The 19,074-nt window shown below is 45.5% G+C and overlaps 7 protein-coding genes across 7 annotated transcripts; 5 read left to right on the top strand and 2 right to left on the bottom strand.

The window, feature by feature from the left end:
- Positions 1–839: 839 nt before the first annotated feature.
- On the top strand, positions 840–2,214 carry GGI43DRAFT_427691 (alpha/beta fold hydrolase). Its single transcript, XM_083208861.1, has 2 exons — positions 840–1,268; positions 1,335–2,214. The coding sequence occupies exons 1-2, from the start codon at positions 1,089–1,091 to the stop codon at positions 2,148–2,150; spliced, it is 996 nt and encodes a 331-aa protein (XP_083060069.1). The 5' UTR covers positions 840–1,088; the 3' UTR covers positions 2,151–2,214.
- A 520-nt stretch (positions 2,215–2,734) lies between these two features.
- Positions 2,735–4,259, top strand: GGI43DRAFT_427694 (zinc-dependent alcohol dehydrogenase family protein; the record flags this gene model as incomplete). The annotated part of the gene is made up of 3 exons (XM_083208862.1): positions 2,735–2,896; positions 2,955–3,350; positions 3,426–4,259. The coding sequence occupies 3 exons, from the start codon at positions 2,735–2,737 to the stop codon at positions 3,918–3,920; spliced, it is 1,053 nt and encodes a 350-aa protein (XP_083060070.1). The 3' UTR covers positions 3,921–4,259.
- Positions 4,010–5,976, bottom strand: GGI43DRAFT_384145 (uncharacterized protein; the record flags this gene model as incomplete). Its single annotated transcript, XM_083203478.1, has 5 exons — positions 4,010–4,367; positions 4,426–4,661; positions 4,748–4,844; positions 4,896–5,597; positions 5,684–5,976. 5 exons carry the CDS (start codon positions 5,974–5,976, stop codon positions 4,010–4,012), a joined length of 1,686 nt encoding a protein of 561 aa, XP_083060071.1.
- A 355-nt stretch (positions 5,977–6,331) lies between these two features.
- Positions 6,332–8,351, top strand: GGI43DRAFT_423124 (uncharacterized protein; the record flags this gene model as incomplete). Its single annotated transcript, XM_083208196.1, has 2 exons — positions 6,332–7,324; positions 8,349–8,351. The coding sequence occupies 2 exons, from the start codon at positions 6,332–6,334 to the stop codon at positions 8,349–8,351; spliced, it is 996 nt and encodes a 331-aa protein (XP_083060072.1).
- GGI43DRAFT_405960 (phosphoribosylaminoimidazole carboxylase ADE2) lies at positions 8,342–10,811 on the top strand. The gene is made up of 3 exons (XM_083206103.1): positions 8,342–9,339; positions 9,396–10,083; positions 10,173–10,811. Exons 1-3 carry the CDS (start codon positions 8,453–8,455, stop codon positions 10,374–10,376), a joined length of 1,779 nt encoding a protein of 592 aa, XP_083060073.1. The 5' UTR covers positions 8,342–8,452; the 3' UTR covers positions 10,377–10,811.
- Positions 10,812–13,186: 2,375 nt separating this feature from the next.
- GGI43DRAFT_384148 (uncharacterized protein) lies at positions 13,187–13,576 on the bottom strand (the record flags this gene model as incomplete). The annotated part of the gene is made up of 2 exons (XM_083203479.1): positions 13,187–13,416; positions 13,483–13,576. 2 exons carry the CDS (start codon positions 13,574–13,576, stop codon positions 13,187–13,189), a joined length of 324 nt encoding a protein of 107 aa, XP_083060074.1.
- A 3,330-nt stretch (positions 13,577–16,906) lies between these two features.
- Positions 16,907–17,809, top strand: GGI43DRAFT_384149 (MBL fold metallo-hydrolase; the record flags this gene model as incomplete). The annotated part of the gene is made up of 1 exon (XM_083203480.1): positions 16,907–17,809. The coding sequence occupies one exon, from the start codon at positions 16,907–16,909 to the stop codon at positions 17,807–17,809; it is 903 nt and encodes a 300-aa protein (XP_083060075.1).
- Between the last annotated feature and the right edge of the window lie 1,265 nt (positions 17,810–19,074).

The following is a 19,074-nucleotide window of genomic DNA, read 5'->3' on the forward strand; positions in this document are numbered from 1 at the left end:
ACCGAGCCGGTGACAGTGTGGGACAACGGAGATAATGCCTGTATACATGCACATGCTTCAAGCCGGTGCTTGTAGCAGTATTGTAAGACTGTCTCTCGCAATTTCCTCGCGCCGTTGGCGCCGGTTAGCTTAAAGAGAATGGATTACCTCAACATAATGGGTTTTGTGGAAGAGGTCCAGAATAAGTGATGACTCTTGGAGATCTGCGTTCTTTTCTCGTTCAAAGATATCACCGTAAGCAGCCAGCCGCGCGCGCCCAGCCAAATACGTCTTACAACTGTACTATTATGGCAATACTAACACTGCTAGTAGCACTGCTAGATCTGCCCCAGATATATGGTTAAACACTAATCTCAAACGGAGGCACGCTCCGAAAGGAGTATATCGACCAATTGTTGTTCGCTGTCAACACAGAATGCCTTCCTGTAGTCTATGAAGTACAATCTAATGTCTAGGTTGTTATTAAATGTCTCCATAGGAATGACAGATACTGAGCATTAGGCGCAGCCACCTATCAGGCCTAATGTATGGTCATGGCATCATGCTTTTGTAAGCAATTTCCCAGTCCAGGACGCTGCCACAACCCCAGCTACAATAGAAAACCAGGGAGGATATAGCGATTGGTCATCGAAAGCCATGCCAAGCGGTACCTGTATTGGAATTTGGAATACCGCTGCAGTATTTCCTGTATAGGTGCCTTACGTACTCGTCACAAATGCCGTTAGTACTACTTAAAAGCCACTACCCAGCCAAACCCCAACCTTGATACCTGTCAAAAGCCCTGCATGAGTCTAGCGGGGCGCTTACATGGCTGGATTAATAAGGGCTTGAAACCAGTATCCAGCCATATGGAATCTGCAACAACTAGACCTATATAAGGAAATGTCCCTTTTTGGACATTGCTGTTTGTAGAAACAATCAACTGAAAGAATGAGAGAAACAGACCGCAACAACTGTTGAGTAAATAACAATGCAGCTAATATATAAGATGCAGAGATGCCGACCTTTTACGGGCTATTTCATCACACACACACAAACACTCTTATCCAACAATCTAGGATACAAGTGAACAATCCAACACAGCCAAAATGTTATTCTCAGTCGCTTCATTAGCAACCGCCTTCATTGCGACCGCAGCAGCTGCCGCAGTTCCAGAATGGGACCAGTGGGCACACGGCCGAGTGCTCGTCAACAACGTCACTTTGCATTACCGATATGCTGGATTAGGACCCCCAATGTTGCTTGTGCATGGCAACCCTCAGCACAGTGTAAGCTCTATTGATACAAGATATACTTAAATGATTGGATTACAGCTAACAATGGCTCAAATACAGATTACTTGGCGTCTCCTTGGCCCCATGTTGGCTCAGAAGTACACCGTCATTGCACCTGACAACCGTGGTATGGGAGACAGCACTATCCCTCCTGATGGCGACTACTCCTCAGAAGCCATGGCTTCTGACCTCGAGGGACTTCTGGATTATCTAAACATCACAAAGGCCAGCGTCTTCTCACACGACAAGGGAACTGGTGCCGCTGTTGCCCTCGCTATTAAGAAGCCATCTCTTGTCAACGCTCTGGGTGTTGCTGAGTACGGCCTGCCCGGTCACGGATATGAGCAGGCCTGGACGCCTCAATACAACTGGGACACTTACTCACTCTACCCGCTTGCTGCCTGGGCTGTCCCAGACGAAGCCGAGCGATTCCAGAGCGGCCGCGAACGCGAAGTTGTCCTCTCATTCTTCTTCCACGCTTCTTACACTGGCATCTCCGGATTCCCTCAGTACGCCATTGACCGAGTCGTCGACAGCCTGCGCAAGCCCGGCGGCCTTCGAGCCATGTTTGGCGCCTTCGATGCCAAGACCATGGGTAGAGATGCTGCCTTCTTCAGCGTGCTCAACAAGCAGCCTTTGAACCTCCCCTTCCTTGCCTTGGCCGGTGAGGCTAGTCTTGCCTCTGTCCTGAAGCCTGTGTGGGGACCCATTGGAAAGAACACCACCCTGGATATTGTCCCCCAGGCTGGGCACTTCCCTGCTGACGAGAACCCCGAGTGGCTGTTCCAGCGCATCAACCAGTTTTTCGACCCCTACTTCCATCAACTCAAGAAGGTTGACTTGTCAGTCCTGAAGAACCGCGTCACCTTGGTCTAAGGGAATTTGCTGGGATATAATATGGAATCTTTGGGAATATGACGTGGTAAAAGGCGGAGGACATAATGGACCTGTATTTCGTTTATACTTACCTGCTCTAGTAATAATTGCCTTATTTTAACGCGATGAATGAAAGCATTATAGATAAAATTCAATTTCTAGACTTTTTCCACCAGTCTTGTGCATTTAATAAACACCGAGATAGCTGTTTTCCTACTATTTGCCTTGGGCTGCTATCCAGATCCGGACTCTCCGCCAGCCACTTAGATCTAAATAAGCCGATAGTGCGCGAACCATATTGCTTAACAGGTCTTAGCGCTGCGATTAATAACGAACAGCGAATGCTTACTATTCGATTGAACAGTTGAATGCAATGGCATTTGGAATCTAGGAATTGTATATTCTATAGAATTGAGAAGAAAAAAAGAAGAAGAGGTATATATATTGTATGGTATGCCTTTATAAAGATAGGAGTTGTAGTATAAGATCGATACTGGTATTCTGGTAACACACTATTAATTGTTTATTTATTAGTCCAACAAATTGGAACTTGCGCATCAATACTTGACAATCTATCAGCTAAAATGGCAGCAACTACGATAAATCGACAATGGCGACTAAATGGCTTAACAGGCTTTAGCTCTCTTGAGCTCAAAGAGGATCACATACCAGAAATTAGCGACTTGGACGTCCTTGTGCGCTGGAAGTATGCATCCCTTAATTATCGCGATTTGGTTGTCTCAAAGGTATGTACTATAATTAAACAGTTTAAAAATTACAACATGGTAACTGACAAACTCACAGGGCACATACCCGCTAGGAGCTCTCGATGGTGTTGTCGCAGGTCCTGACGCGGCTGGTGAAGTTGTCAAAGTCGGATCTCAAGTGCACTCCTCCAAGCCAGGAGACCAAGTTACTGGCGTCCACCTGCAGACATGGCAGGAAGGCACCCTCCAAGCAGAAGATATCGATAAAGCTACTGGTGGTAAACTTGATGGAGTGCTACAAGAATATGGAGTGGTGCCTGAGAGCGGATTGGTCAAGATTCCCGAAACACTGGATATACAGCAAGGTAGCACTTTGACTATTGCGGCTTTGACGGCCTGGGATTCTCTTTTTGGTATTCCAAGCAAGCGTCTCGAAGCGGGTCAGTGGGTGCTGACTCAGGGTTCTGGCGGAGTATCTGTATTTGCCATACAGGTTAATATTTGCAAACCCCAAGCTGAAATATATTGGATGTGAGGAGCCATGCTGAAAGTAAGATTCACTCACTAGTTCGCTAAAGCAATGGGTGCGCATGTAATCGCTACTAGCTCCAGTCAAGCAAAGATAGACCGACTGAAAGAACTCGGCGCAGACTACGTTATCAACTACAAGGAAATCCCAGAGTGGGGAGCAGAAGCCAAAAGAATCGCCAACGGTGCTGGCGTAGATCATGTTATTGAGGTTGGTGGATCAGGAACACTCCGCCAATCCCTCAACGCGATCAAAATCCAGGGCGTCATCAGCCTTGTTGGCTTCATGGTTGCTGGCGATAACAGTAATGAGCCCAAGTTGTTGGAGGCGCTTTTTCATGGGTGCATAGCGCGTGGTGTCCTGGTTGGCAGCAAGCAGGAATTTGTGGACATGAATGCGTTTATCGACGCGAACAACATCAAGCCGGTGATTGATGACGAGGTATTTGACTTTGGAGATGTTCCGGCAGCATATCAATATGTTTGGGATCAAAGGCATTTTGGTAAAGTGACAATAAAGATAGCTTCAGAGTAATATACAACATATAGCACAGTTTCTGGTGTCCTAAATGTTAAGCTAGTTTTAGGTGAATTTGCTCAAGTATACTCCTCGTTTATAGAGACTCAAACTCCTAAATAAATGACCTTTTGTGCCTCCAGTAACTCAAGGTAAACGCTTGCCACATTCCATCTCAGGGAGACAGTTTGAAATGCTTCATGCAGTCTCTTAAGCACCTCAGCGCCATGCAATGCTTTTTCGGTAGGACGTATAAGCATTCCACAGATGCGATAGGCAAAGTATAGGCCCCATGGGGACACATCTTCTGGGTCGCGGCCAAAGAAGCACTGGCGCTCAACAAGATTCTCACTGATCCGGTCTATTATCTGGTGTAGGACGTCTCTCGCTCGTCGTGAGTAGTTGCTGTTGAGTTCTTTGATCTTACTAGAGGATAGATAGGGCGTGTATAAAGCGACGAGTGCGCTGAACTCGATCAGATTAGTACATGCAAAGTTGGTGACTTGGAAAATACGGTACAGACCTGTAAATAAATGTAATTTGATCATAATCTGGGCAATCGACGTCCAATGCAGCAGCCAACATAGACTGCAAAGTGCGATCAAGCTGTACCCAGGCGGTATCTTGGCTCGCAGAATCATTCGAAATATGATCAAGTACTTGACCTAACAGATGAGCAGCCTGACACAGCAAAGAAAATTTACTCATGTGCCCTGTTTTCGGAGACGACAGGGTAGAGAAGTCGTCAAGTCCAATTATCTACTTGAGTTGTCAGCAGCTGCAGATGAAAACACAGAAAGTCTAGTTGAGTTGAGGAATAGCGAGAAAACAGCTGAAGAACGCACACCGAGATCAAATGTGGCATCATTGACCGGTAACAGATCATCAAGTTGTGGATCTGCAGTGGCAAATGGCCGTCCTGGACAGCCGATGCTCACGAAACTTGTATTGTCAATACATACCGGCGAATTTTGATCAAAGTTGGTCACATACCGGTCTAAAATGATGATAGCCCACCATACTCTCCGACGCTCTTCGACTTCCACTAAGGTAAGCACTCTTGTTGCTAGCACCGTATGACTGGTATTGATTCCCAAAGCATAGGCATATCTCGCACATTGTCCGATTGACAAGAAGGCAGCCGGATAGATGCCATGCCCCAGTTCGTATAGTGCCACTAGAATGCCAGCTTGCAACACTAGGAGAGAGAAGGAACCTTCAACTTCTAGGTAGAAATGTTTGACTGTGTGATACAAAGCGGTACGAGGATTAGGCTGATCAGGAAGTGGAAGTGTGGTGATGAGCTTCAGTGCCAGTAAAAGCAAGGCTACATCGGGTCGAGAGTGAAATGAGGGCTGCATGTAGAGATTGTAGAATCGCTTCTTCGAGATGAAGGGCATCCATTGATGAATGTGCCCGAAGAAGTTGTCTGCGGTGAGTCGGATCTCATCTAAATTGCCTAGAAGTTGCAATACATGCTGCGGGATGACTGGCACGGTGTGCAGAGTTTCTACTTGGCCAAGCCGTAGCAGATCAGGATCGAGGAACAGGATAGTTGGGAGGTCGACAGCTTGGACTTGTGGCCGCTCGTGATCCAAGAGAGAAGAATCCCATTCTCTTTCGGCAATGGATGCGGTGGTGGGGTGAGTAGCTTTGGCTATATTTGGCTTCCAATATTCGCATGGCCGATTTCGCCTGTATTTTACCCTTGAATGTGAGTTCTCTTGATTCTCCTCCCGCTGATGGCGGTATCAGAGGCGGAAGAAGACGGAGGTGTTTACCTGGCGCAGAAGCCGCATTTGGGAAGCGCCTTGTCGCACTTTTTCTTGCGTGATCTGCAGAATTTGCAGGCTTTTGGAGCCTTTTGAAGGCTAGATTCTGGATTGGATATTTGCATGATGAAACGAAGGCGGCAAATGTTGTCGAAGAATGACGGTCTTTGGCGGACTCTGGTGGAGTGCGACAGACGCAAGACAAGCCGACATATAGCGGGGGACACGGCGGCATGTGGCGGAAATACTGGCGCAACAATGGCGGAGAAAAGGCGGCCGCTTTGTCGGCCATTGAGGCGCATTGTAAGAGTAGGTGGATAACACGGCCAGACAATGGCGAAATAAAGTGTTGCAACTAGGCAATTGAAAAGATACATAAAGCATGTAAATTCTCAAGAAAAAGAGAAGAAGAAGCAAAGACAGAAAAGGGAGAGAAAGAGAAAACAAATCAAATGTAGGGCACAGAAAGAAGTTGAAAGAAAGTTGAAACACAAGAAAAATATAGAAAGAAGAAGAGAAGAGGATATTTCAAAGCCCCGATTGTTGCTTGACATAGTTCGTCTCTCCAGAACTCAAGCCACTAACAACTATCTACCTAAGACTTTGTCTTTTCCTTCTTCTTTCCTTCTTCTTCTTTTTTGTTCTTGGTTGGTCGAAATGCAAGTGCCGAGTCCCTACGCTGCTGCTCATGCCGACCCTCAGGGTGCTGGAGATGCTCGACCAACAGCGCTCCAAATCATTCGGGACGAAGGTGTTGAGGGCAAACTTGTTGGTAAAGTTATTGTCATTACTGGGGCCACTTCGGGCATCGGTATTGAAACGGCTCGTGCCTTGTCGGCTACTGGAGCAACTCTGTTTCTCATGGCTCGCAATTTATCCAAAGCTAATGAGAATCTTGCGGGAATTCTTGAACCCGGTCGAATATCACTGGTGGAAATGGATCTAGATTCTTTCAAGAGCATTCGTTCTGGAGCCGAAAAAATTCTCTCTGCTTCCAATGGTCAGATTAACATCCTCATCAACAGTGCGGGTGTTATGGGCATCCAGGAATATTCCCTTACCGAAGATGGAATTGAAGCACAATTCTCCGCCAACTATCTGGGTTTCTTCCTCCTCTTCCAACTGCTGAAGGAATCTCTCCTTGCCAGCATCACTCCCGACTTGCATTCTCGTGTAGTGATTGTGGCCTCGTCTGCTCACCGAGCTGCCAGCCTCCCAAGGAATGGGAATTATGATCTGGAAAAGAGCGAGTACAGCCATGAGACTGCATATAACAACTCAAAGCTCGCGGCCGTGTATTTGGCAAACAAAATTGATCGCCTTTACGGCTCTCAAGGACTACATGCCACCAGTCTGCATCCTAGTGCTATCCACACTGACATTTCCCGGCATCTTCCATCAGAGGCAGTGGAAGCGATCTTGAAGAATTCGTATGTTCGCAAGGTAATGAAATCTGCCGAGCAGGGGGCGGCTACGACTGTCTGGGCCGCAGTCAGCAAGAGCTGGGAGAATAAGGGCGGCAAATATCTCGAGGATTGCAAGGAGGCTGAACGGGGTGTAGATGATGGCGAGGTTTTTGGCGTGGGCTGGGTTGCGCAAACTTACAATGTCGAAGAGGAGGATCTTCTATGGGAAGTCTCGCTAAAGTTGGTTGGATTGGAAGCGAAACAAGCTTAATAAGAGCATTTGAGAAGTCTTGACATGGAGTTCGTACCTGGTGTACAGAGGAAACACGGCTTGTCTGGTATAGAGACATAGAAGTAGTCAGCTGAAGATGCAATAAAAGCCGGTGTTATTCTAGAGCCAAGAGAAAACTCACCAAATGTAGCTTTTACAGATAATCGTGCAAGAGAATGCGCGGTTGTACATAGAATTAGCTTTCGTTTCTGTCGGCAGCATAATTGATAGAAGCCATCATCCTATTCAGAAAGAACAAGAGAAATTCTGAAGCTGATAACCGACCAACATTCTGAGACAGAATATGGAGTAGTGCTGGTGGAAAGATGAGTATCTTAGTGTAGCAACATATGTTGTATTGAGCAGCTTTGAACGGTGTTGAAGCAAAAAATAGAACATGATGATTGTGAATATAGGGTGTTGAATGTGATCCAAGAATCTACAGGCCGATTGACTCTAATACAGCAGCAAGACTGAGGTACAGTGCGTTTTTAGCGAGCCATCTATTCACTGACGCGCTGAGTAAAGCACTAGCCGTGGTGTTATACGCTATATTCCAGCAGAGCTGCCCCAAAATACAGCGCAAGGACCCCAAATGGTGACTAACGCAGATACGTCATGAGAACTTCTCATCTAGGACTGATCTGCGGATAAGATAAGCACCCGCTGAATGGCGGGGCAGTTATCGGTATCGATACCGATCTCAAAGCTGCAGACGGCAGTACCGCAGCAACTCGACGCTTTTTGCAACGAAAATCATATGTATTCGTCTTCTGAAAATTGCGCATCCAGTCGCTTCTCTATGGCGATTATGATAAAATTCAAACCATCTACTGCGCACATGAATTGGCTGTGATATCTGGTGATCGCCAAATTAGCGCTTCAGCAGCTCCAGCAGCCCAACAGCGCTCATTTTAGCGGCATGGCGGGGCAGAAAAAATTTGGCGGGGCATTCTGCGGGAAACGATACCGGCGCAGTGACGCCAAAAGTTGCAAGTAAACTTTTTACTCATTTTTTTCTTCTCCATAGCTCAGCATATCTCCTCTTTGGACATCAGCTCTCCCGCCGATTAATCGATCGAACATACAAATCGAAACAAAATGAGCCCAAAGCCCGTCATTGGCCTCCTCGGTGGCGGCCAGCTCGGCCGAATGCTGTGTCAGGCTGCAGCGCCCCTCGACGTCGAAATCGCCATTCTCGACGCTGAGAATGCGCCCGCCAAGCAGATCAACGACAACAGCCACAACGTCAATGGCTCTTACAAGGACGCGGCCAAGATCAAGGAGCTGGCCTCTCACTGCAGCGTGCTCAGTGTCGAGACGGAACATGTGGATACGACTGTGTTGGAAGAGATTGCGACAACGACCAAAGTGGCTGTCTGCCCGTCATGGAAGACGCTGCGACTGATCCAGGACAAGTACGAGCAAAAGGCTTACTTTGCCAGCAAGGGAATCCCCGTTGCGGAGTCCGTGGCCATTGAAACTGGCGATGCCATGCTCGCCTCTCTCAAGGCTGTGTCCGCCAAGTTCGGCTATCCCTGGATGCTCAAGGCCAGAAAAGACTCCTACGACGGCCGAGGAAACCTCAAAATCTCCAGCGAGGCTGATTTGGAGCGCGCCGTTGCCGAGTTTGGAAAGTTTAGCTGCTACGCCGAGAAGTTTGTTCCTTTCCAGTGTGAGCTGTCTGTCCTCGTCATCCGCACAGAGGACGATGAAGGCCGAACAAAGCGTCTGCTGCCCTACCCAGCAGTCGAGACAGTCCACGAGGACAACATCTGCTCGCGAGTCTACATGCCTCCCCGTGCCACGCCTGCTTCTGTGTGCGAGCGCGCTCAGCAGGTTGCCAGCAATGTGGTGGACAAGCTGTGGGGGAGAGGCATTTTCGCTGTCGAGACTTTTGTGACTCAGGACAATGAGATTTTGGTGAATGAGATTGCGCCTCGACCACACAACTCTGGCCATCTGTTCATCGAAGCAGTGCCTTACATGTAAGCAAAATCTCAGTTATTTACTCTTTACGCATTGACTAAATGTCGCTATACAGGTCACAGTTCAAGGCACAGCTTACCTCAATCCTCGACGAGACTCTGCCCGCCAAAATCGAGCCCCATGTCGCCTCAAGTATCATGATCAACATCCTGGGAGGCGCCAACCCCGACTCCCATCTTGCTCTTGTCGAAAAGGCCAAGTCCATGTATGGTAACAAAATGTCTGTCTACGTCCACCTCTATGGCAAGGAGTCCAAGCCCAGCCGAAAAATCGGCCACATCACAGTCACCGGCGTAGTAGCCAGCATAGCAGAGCTCGAAGAGTTTGCGAAGCCGCTCGTAGACATGGCCAGCATCATCAGACAGGAGAGATTACAGGCGGGAAGCAAGTCTCTCCGACCAGAGCAGGGAGTTTCCAAGCCAAAGGCCGCACCGCTCGTCCTCGTTACCATGGGCTCGGACTCAGATCTTCCCGTCTTGAAGGCTGGCATTGACATCTTGAATCAGTTTGGCGTGCCATGGGAGGTTGACATCACTTCAGCACACCGTACGCCCGCCAAGATGGCTGACGTGGCCACAAAAGCAGCTGCCCGTGGCATCAAAGTCATCATCGCAGCTGCGGGAGGAGCTGCTCATTTGCCCGGAATGGTCTCTGCTTACACAGCCTTGCCCGTTATTGGCGTCCCTGTCAAGGCCACACATCTCGACGGTGTGGATTCTCTGTACTCTATTGTACAAATGCCTGTGAGTTTTAGGAATTTCCGTCTCTTCAGTCCCGAATTATATTCATGAACCGGCGCGAGTGGGCCATCAGCATGCTAACAATCGACTAGCGAGGCGTACCGACCGCCACAGTCGGCATCAACAACTCGACCAATGCCGCCCTCCTCGCCATCAGATGCTTGGGTGCCTTTATTCCCGAGTTCCACAACAAGATGAAGGCGTACCAGCTTGAAAACGAGAAGCTGGTCGAAGAAAAGGCCAACAAGCTGCGAGAAATTGATGTGGATGCCTATCTTGCGCAGATGAAGAAATGAAAAAGGCATGATATATTTATAGGTATTGGTTTCATATTTTATTCAGCGTTGCTCTACAACGTTACAAAAGCAATAAAGGAAGTAGGCGGAGCCTATTAGACACGTGTAAGGAGAAATCGTAATGCACCACAAGCTAGAGAGGGGGGAAAGGGATCATCGTGGCTCTCCATAGAGGAAGGAGTAACTTCGATTATATTTTATAACAGCTATGTATGATAGATCCTGCTCTGGAGAACATGTTCGATCGTGTGTACCTCATGAGTCTTCACTCCTGACTGTTAATCTTTTACGGAGAAACACATCTTATTGAGATTTGGATATAGTTTTACACGTAGCCAGAGAAATACCCATCCATAGAGACTGGTATCGCGAAATCCTAGGGTAGTTTGCTCTTTGTCTTTTCATCAAAGACAAGAGTACATGAATAAGATGTCTATTTTAGGAAATGCTACTCTCTCTCAAAATATCTTGAATAATTATGAAATGAACTTGAAGATCACTAAACATTAGCTGCCGAACTAGCTTGGCATTGGAAGGATTCCAAACGTGTAGTATTCAAGCAACGGACTAACACTGTACTTGTTTCGGCTTGTTCTTGGCAATCTTTTGTTTCCTCATCATTTTTTTTCATGTGTTTGGATATAGAGGACGCCCCCGCTTCAAGCCGGAAGTTGGCCGGCTATGCATCATCGCCCAAATATTGAAATAGTAATACTATTTATGAGATAGAAGCTATTAGTTTGTTTGTGTTACCAACCCTAAACATACTTGTTTCTCACTTCCTGTGACCAAAATGTCTCAGGCTCCCTACTTGGTTACCATTGCGTATTACCAAGCCATCTGTAAACACTGGATGGCCAATCTGTACGTTATGGGAATTGCTTGGCATCACTGTTAATGCTAACTTATCCTGTAGTTTACTGATCTTAGCTCATATTATTCTTGGGTATAGTTTATAGATTTATTGAATAGCAAGTAGTAACTTTACGCTTAATATTAATACACAAGGTATGATAACTAATACAGCATGCATGAGCTACCGTTAGAAGCCAAAACTCCACAGGGATGGTGTGGAGAAGAGCCTAGCCAAGGCGTCCTTCGGACTGTCGGGGCGGGTTCATAAGGTACGATCGACGGCCGGGTTACTCAAATGCGGAAGTTATTCAGGGTGGGACAGAGCCTGACGCAGAGGCTGACAGGAAACAGCTTCTATTGGCGAATACCCACAGACTCGCCCTGGCTCGCGGAGATATAATCGGGATATGCGGAGTCCAGGAGCAGGAGGCTTAGATGTATATGATTTTTGATGAAGCGCAGAGGAGATGCGGCGGTGATTTGCGGCATCGTCAAAACATCCTCCGTTGTAGAGCTAGCCGGCGATCTCGAGAGTACTGCCCTCTATTCTTAGTACGATGAGATACGAATCTGTTGATTCCAAGTTACCAATAGAGGAAATGCGCACTTGGCCAGTATAGAATAGCGCCCATGCCGGAGCCCAGTGCCGGCGGGCGCATAGATCCTCCTACTACCACTTAATGTCCGCGCCATATACAATACCCTCCAGCTCATCATAGCTAATTAATGCCCGAACCTTCCCGCTTTCTAGCCTTGTGGACCTACCTGTGGCGTGGCACTCGTTCCTTTTTCTATTCCTCGTGTCGTATTCTCTTTCGTTCATCAGGATTGGCCATCAACTTCTCTTAGCGCTGACGGAAGCGGACGATCAGTCAAATATCGCAACCTATGCCGAGGACACTATCAAACGCTATATATAAAATGCGCCCATAAGAGATATTTCTTGATTACATAGCATCATTACTCCTTATATCCCATGCACTGTATATTACCTAACGGAAATAAGCCCAAAAGTTCTCGGATATAGGTAACCAGCTCACGGTTCCAAGCCATAAAACGGAAATGGCTTACTGTATGTAAACATAGCCTTTTAACAGCAGCGGTACCGTATCCGTAATGCTGGCACACAGTGAGTGATCCCGCACATGCATATCGAACTATCTCCGCAAGGGCAAGATATAAGTAAATGGGACCTAAAAATCCCGTTACTGCTTCTAGTATTCAACTGAGCCGAGGGTTACCAGCCATGGAAGGTGTTTTAGGCTAGAAAATACTTTATTAATTTAAAGAGTATAACTGCTACATCTCAATCCGGCACTATGATGGATTTCTGCTAGGCATGCTGATGAAGCGTGTATAGGCCAGCCTGCAGTTTGTCCTTCTACTGACAATCAAAATTGCTCAGTCTTATGGTATAAGCAGTTCTATAATAATCCAATATATACTGCATATATCTTAAAAGTAATCAACCAGACAATATGTCATTGTATCAATAAATGAATGGAGAAGACAGCAATGATACAGGTACATCCATCGTAGAAGATCCTCGTACAGCGGGTAAAGATGTGAAATTAAAATAGCAAGCGTTAGTCACTTATACTGGCTAGTTAGAGATTTACGCTAAAATTTTACTTCCATATTCGAGTTGAACTTCAGGAACTTTTCAGCAATTAATGCTCAATATACCAGCAAATCAAGGAGTTAGCTGTACTCAAGGCACAAACACATGGTTTCACAAGAATATTGGCCATAGAAGCGAGCTGAGTATGAGTGAAACTCTTTTATTAAAAGTACCGGTAGAAAAGTAAAATCAGCTGCAGGTGTTCACCTGTTCGGAACACAATCAGCTAATATGGCTACCCAATCCAAACAATCAATCATGCAACTTGTAAACTACAATCCGTCGCCTTTCCCCCAACAATTTGCTATCTCATGTAGAAGCTGGTGGGATTCGCTTAGAAGCAAGACCACTGCTGCTGGATACCGCACTGGAGGTTCTGGGTGCCAAACTGGCAGTTGCTGTTGAAAGAGCCGTCACTGTTGTCCAAGCTGAGGCCAGCACCACCGCAGCCAGCGAGCTGGTAGGTGAAGCCGTTGTTAAGGGTGAAGTGGATTCCGCAAGGGTTGGCATTGTTACCAGCAACGAAGACGTTGGTGCACTCTGACTCGCCACCGATCCAGGCAACTATTCGGGAATTAGTAAATCTGATATAGAAGATGTGAGAATGTAATGAAAAGGAGGATTGCATACCAGTGTCACCAACAGAGTCCTTGCCGATGTTGACGGTGGCGGTGGCCAGGCCGAGGAAGAGGCCGAGAGAAGCGACGATCTTGGAGGCGTACATTTTGATTGAGGTTTTTGGGGTTGGTGGCGAGTAGTGTTTGTAGAAGTGTTTGTTTGTTGTCCAAGTTGTTTGTGTGTTGGAGTGAGGAGGTTGTTGAATCGAGGGCAGGGACGACGGTATTTATGCTTCTCAAGAAGTAGTAGACGGCGTAATTAACAAGCCGATGTATACTTGGAAGGAGAAATCATTTTGGAGTTTCCGAAAAGAGATATTCTCAAAATAGCATCCAGAGTAGTACCAATGACTGTACAATGACTGTACAAACCCCGTTATAACTTCAGATTAGCCGGTTGACTACTGCTAATGGACTATTACCTACATCCTATAGCGTGCTGCTATCAAGACAATACGAAGGTTGGAATAGTTATAGTTTCTGATCTCACTCATATAGCTGAGCTATTAACCGTAAATACCATCCTTTGTCAATTCTAGCTGTAGCAGCCCTGAAAACGAACTCAAGATAATATGATAGGAATAACCTAGGATAGACTCATAAGAGTATTGATGGAAGCAAATGGAGACTACAGAGGATGAATACAGAGCTACGACATGAGGTTTAGCTGAAAACCTCGATCTCCAGTGCTCGTGTTACATTTGGGGTACCGGTTACTACCGAGGAACAAGTCACTCCACAGAATAAGCTGACTGGGTATCTTGCTTCTCTTTGTAGTAGGTATCGACATAAAAACTGAATCTAAGAGCTAATATCCAATGAAATGAGCTAAAAAATCATGTTAACGGGCTCAAACTACGGCTTACACCCTGATAGTCTGCGATGAATGCATGCTTATGCCTGCGGCACGCCTATCATTGCCCTTATTGTGCTCGTTGGAATACTTTTTCAATAGTTACACTAACGAGGGTATACAAATAGAAATAGAATTAAAATCATAATCAACAGTTTCTAGGGATAGATTTGATTGGGCTAGGATTACTTATTAGTATGCAAATAATCACCGAGTCATGCATTAGAATAAGGTTATTTAGTCATGAGTTTTAACCAAAAGAGCAATGATTATTATTGTTATTTAGCCTGCTACTCTCTACCTGATGCGTTGGCATGACAAGAGCCGCATGATTTCCGTGGATATGGGCGGCTTTTTGGTGATCCACTGGAGATGAGCAGTTTTTCGGTGCGTATTTTGGCATCCGAAATCCTATTCATGTTTTCAGATTGGATCATACACTGTGGAGCTTATGAAACGGTTGTTGGGACGCACACTCAATATGCCTTAGTCCATTATAAGCAGTAGTACATGCTTTGAGATGGCAAATATTATAAAATTACCTTGGTTAGGTTGCATAATTAATACCTTGTATAATTTGTATTCTGTTTAACTAAAAGTATACCAACAATTGATCATGACGGAAGGGAAGTGGCTATTACCCTCGCTAGTGCCAGAAGCAATGCTTACTAAGGCAGACTCGATATACGAAGAAATACTGTCCACAAGAAGATAGCCTTATAGAGTAAATCTTTTCTCTAGAGTCAGACATAATATTATTTTCGAGGCGGCTCCAGTGTAATGGGCTGCCAAAAATTCACAAAAGGGCAGACATTTCCTCGGGCAGTCACTTGGCATGATGAATACTTGCTGAAAGTATAGAGACTATTACAATGCATGGCGTCCAAAGATTATTGAACCTGTCTTAAGAAGTTTTGTCTATAACTATTAGCCATGAGTAACTCTCCTGCTCAATTGAGCTCGGTGGAAATACGTCTACTATTCCTCAAAACAGGTGTAAGCAGCGTTGTGCTTAGTTAAGCACTGTTTACAGTGAAATAGTAGTCTCTCAGCAGCGTATTACTGTTGGGAATCAACAAAATATGGTTTTACACCTGGTAATTGGATTAGGCAACGGAAATAAATGATATATGTCACTCGCTGGATGAAAGGTGAGTGTCGCATCATTATCATTGCGTAACTTGGGTATTGAAGCGCAAAAAAAGAAAAAAAAGTAGGTAAGTCTCTGTATTAAGTTCAGGGCTAATATGGATATATGTATGGAAATATATCCGATTTGTTTTGCATAAGGTCGCTCTCTCTCCACATGTGCCACCTGACTTATACCAACCAGTTTTGTAGCGTAAGCGATTGTGTTGTTGCTTGGAAGGGCCAAGAGCCAGGCAACCACTGTCTGGTTTAGGACTTGATTATGTAATGTATAGGTTATATCTGTATTCGAGGTAAGCCTTGCCGCACTCATCAGTAATCCTGAAATACTGAGCGAGATATCAGCGGTACCGCTGCGACTCTTGTTGTGAGGACCCATATAACGCCTGATTCTTATAGCTTTTGTCAGCACAAGCGGAGTCAAATGCCGTCCACTAGGTATTGTGACAAGAACATCTTCTGCAAGTACCAGATCATATCGCAGTATTTGATCGGCAAATGGAAAGGATTATACAACATTTTCTACTTCTTGAAAATAAATTGCTATGGTCCAAATTGTATCTATGATATTCTGCAGCTATGGAAAATGAAGTTGTACTTTTGTCAGGAAAGGCTTTAAGAATCCACTAATTAAGCAGCCTCCTAAGCTTAAGCGGCAAACGAAGCCAAACATCTACCTGAATAGGATGAACCAGCAACCAAGAGTCGGAATTCCATGTCACAAACCGCTCAAGCCCGGAATAACATCTTGTATTGTATCGTATATCAATAGCAAAATCTTGTATCAATAGCAACATTGGCGTCTGGCTCAAACAATTATTAAGCTGATTATTAATCTTGACCGAGGGAACAAAATGATTCCTGATGGTGGGTCACAGGCCACTGCTGTCTTACCTCAACGCACTTACCATTTCTGTAGCTGGCTATAGAGATCCCTTCCATTGCCTTACCATCAGTAGTTAAAGGCCTACAGGACTGATTTATGTAATACAGGAGATTTCCTCATTGGGATAATGATGGAGACTTCTCACAGAGAATATCAGTAATTCTCTTTATAAAGGTAGCTCTTCATTGTTAGTAATATCAATCTATAAGGCTCATTTTTGTATGTACAAAAGGTGTCGTAATTAAAGGAATTGTTTTCAAGCATGTCAACGGGGAATTTTCGACCCAAAAGTTCTTCCTCGCTAAATGGATACGGAAGTCTTACGGAAGTTTCCACGCGGAAATATCCTTCGTATGGAAAATTCCGTATTATACCTACCCAGCTTAAATATGGAGCAAAATGTTGAATCTACAAATAAAGACTCCAGGATCCCCCCAAGGTTACCTGTTGGTCGATGTGGTTTATCACTTACAGTTCTCAATTCAATCAATATACTAAAGAAAGAGTCGATTAGAGTCTAACAAGTAATCATTGCGAGTTCAATCCGTCATGGCTTCCTACACGCCCATAGCACACACTCCGAGTATCCAGGCATATACGTACTGGGACTCTCCAGTACCAGTTTCCTTCGCTGGACAAAACAGCACAGAGCCATGGATTTTCAACCCAACTACATTTACCTTGATTACTACGCCAAATGAAGCAGTTTTGGTCGACACTCCAACAGTGAAATCTCGAGCCGAGCCAGTTGCAGCTTGGATAGCCGAGATCATTGAGCACAGAACCCTGAGCACTATTTACATCACGCATGGCCACGGCGATCACTTTTTCGGTGCTGGGTTTATCCAAGAAAAATTCCCAAACGCTGTTATCCGTGCTACTAATGGCACTTATACCCATATGCTGGAGCAGCTTACTCCAGAACTTTGGGATGGTCTCTGGGTTCCAACGTTTCCTGAGCTGGGAGAAGCTGGTCCTCCAGACTTGCAGGTAGAAGTCTTGCCGGCGGATGCAGAACACTTTACATTGGACGGTCACGAATTCCGCGCTGTCGAAGTTGCCGGAGGCGATACCGCTTCCTCAACGGTGCTCCATGTGCCTGATTTGAAGCTTGTTGTTGGAGGAGATGTTGTTTATGGAAACATCTACCAGTACTTGGCCGAAAACACAACACCTGAGCTGCGTCAGGGTTGGATTGATGCTATTGACCAGATTGCCGCTCTCAAGCCCAAATTTGTTATCCCAAGTCATCGTCAATCCACAGATGACTTTGGGCTTGAACACTTGCACGCCACACAGGAATACATTCGCACTTGGTCAAAGTTGAACGCAGCCACTACGACTTGGCAGCAACTGGAGGCGGCCATCACAAAGGCATACCCGAAGAGAATCGGAAACTTTATCCTTCGAATCTCTGAGCTAGTGACGAAGGGGGATATGCAGCTTCCGTAAGCCGTGGTGACCTAGAGATACATGTAACATGTCGAGCATCTGTGGCTGGGATGTGGATTGGAAGCTGACTAAGTGATGGTGCTAATGAGTTCAGATTAAGATATAGACAAATTTAAGAGTATTTATATTGATAAAATGTTTCAGAATCAGAATCCAATAGAATTATGAAACATACTCGACTTTCTTTATGTGTTTTTACCCTTTACCGCTTGGCTCTAATACACGGTTGGTATAACGGAGATCATCGCGACGCACCAAATTTCTCCGCTACAATATCTCCATTCCAAATCAGGCATTTGCATCTCTTGGGTCAGATGTCAGCATTACCAAGCTAAAGTCCATACAAGCCTGCGCGCGGTGGGTGGCGCTAAGAGGTATATAGATAGTTAAGCTTCAGATATTCGCCAACAACCTATTGCTCATCTTAGACTTTAGTTAGGACTGAGTTGTATTCTTAGTAAATCACTCGAAAAATGAGTGTATAGTTTCGGTTCTTCGCAGTAACAGAAAATTCCCTTCTAAACCTCTATCCATTCTATTCCCAGTAGCTTTACATAATCAGTCGAAATCTTACAACAGCCACTATGGCCACTTTCAATCCCTTTAGTAGCAAGGAAGCATTGCTTCCGCCAAGAAAGACATCGTCCAATGTCCCGACTTCGAATTCAAATCTAAAATGCTCAATGTATTCTCTAAAGATGCCGTCGCCAATTTAAACGACAAGCAGTTGACATGGAACGAATGATCCCTTTATTTCAAGCTATCAGGGGCCAGATGGCGTCTGTGGAGCTTAAAGTATATTCGCTGGTTGCAAGATGGCAATAGGGTTGCGGAGAAACATACGTCTTCTAGAGTTGGAAAGGGCGGTGTCAAGAGTTCAGCGGAGGTATTTGCATATTCGAGTTGAACGAAGATGAGAGAGACATATAGCTTACAGAGCAGGTAAGGACAGCACAAAGACTCAAGCGGGGGCAATTTGTTTCGGCGGGTTGAACGCAGATAACAAAATCATTTGGCTGGAGGAGTTTATGCATTTTTCTATTGGCACGGATGTAACTACCATTAAATACGATTAAGTTGCCACATATCATAGAGGAACTTTTCAATACTCTGGAGAAAGCTTACATTACCTAGGTGTACCACGTCACACTGTGCCAAAGATTATAAGCTTTTACTCTTTATTATCCATCACATTAAGCTTTAAAAGCGGCTACTCAAACCCACGTTACGGCAAGCAAAGTGATCCACTCGAAAAACAAGATAGA

This window comes from Trichoderma evansii (genome assembly GCF_050947405.1).
Source record: "Trichoderma evansii strain SZMC 28006 chromosome Unknown GGI43scaffold_11, whole genome shotgun sequence".
Lineage (NCBI taxonomy): Eukaryota > Fungi > Ascomycota > Sordariomycetes > Hypocreales > Hypocreaceae > Trichoderma > Trichoderma evansii.

What these genes read in the sequence shown, in the direction of transcription:
- GGI43DRAFT_405960 (XM_083206103.1), top strand. Translation starts at nt 8,453, where the DNA reads ATGAGCCCAAAGCCCGTCATTGGCCTCCTCGGTGGCGGCCAGCTCGGC. An exon ending in ATCGAAGCAGTGCCTTACAT is followed by an intron (nt 9,340 to 9,395) that starts GTAAGCAAAATC and finishes GTCGCTATACAG; the next exon opens with GTCACAGTTCAAGGCACAGC. An exon ending in ACTCTATTGTACAAATGCCT is followed by an intron (nt 10,084 to 10,172) that starts GTGAGTTTTAGG and finishes ACAATCGACTAG; the next exon opens with CGAGGCGTACCGACCGCCAC.
- GGI43DRAFT_427691 (XM_083208861.1), top strand. Translation starts at nt 1,089, where the DNA reads ATGTTATTCTCAGTCGCTTCATTAGCAACCGCCTTCATTGCGACCGCA. An exon ending in ATGGCAACCCTCAGCACAGT is followed by an intron (nt 1,269 to 1,334) that starts GTAAGCTCTATT and finishes GCTCAAATACAG; the next exon opens with ATTACTTGGCGTCTCCTTGG.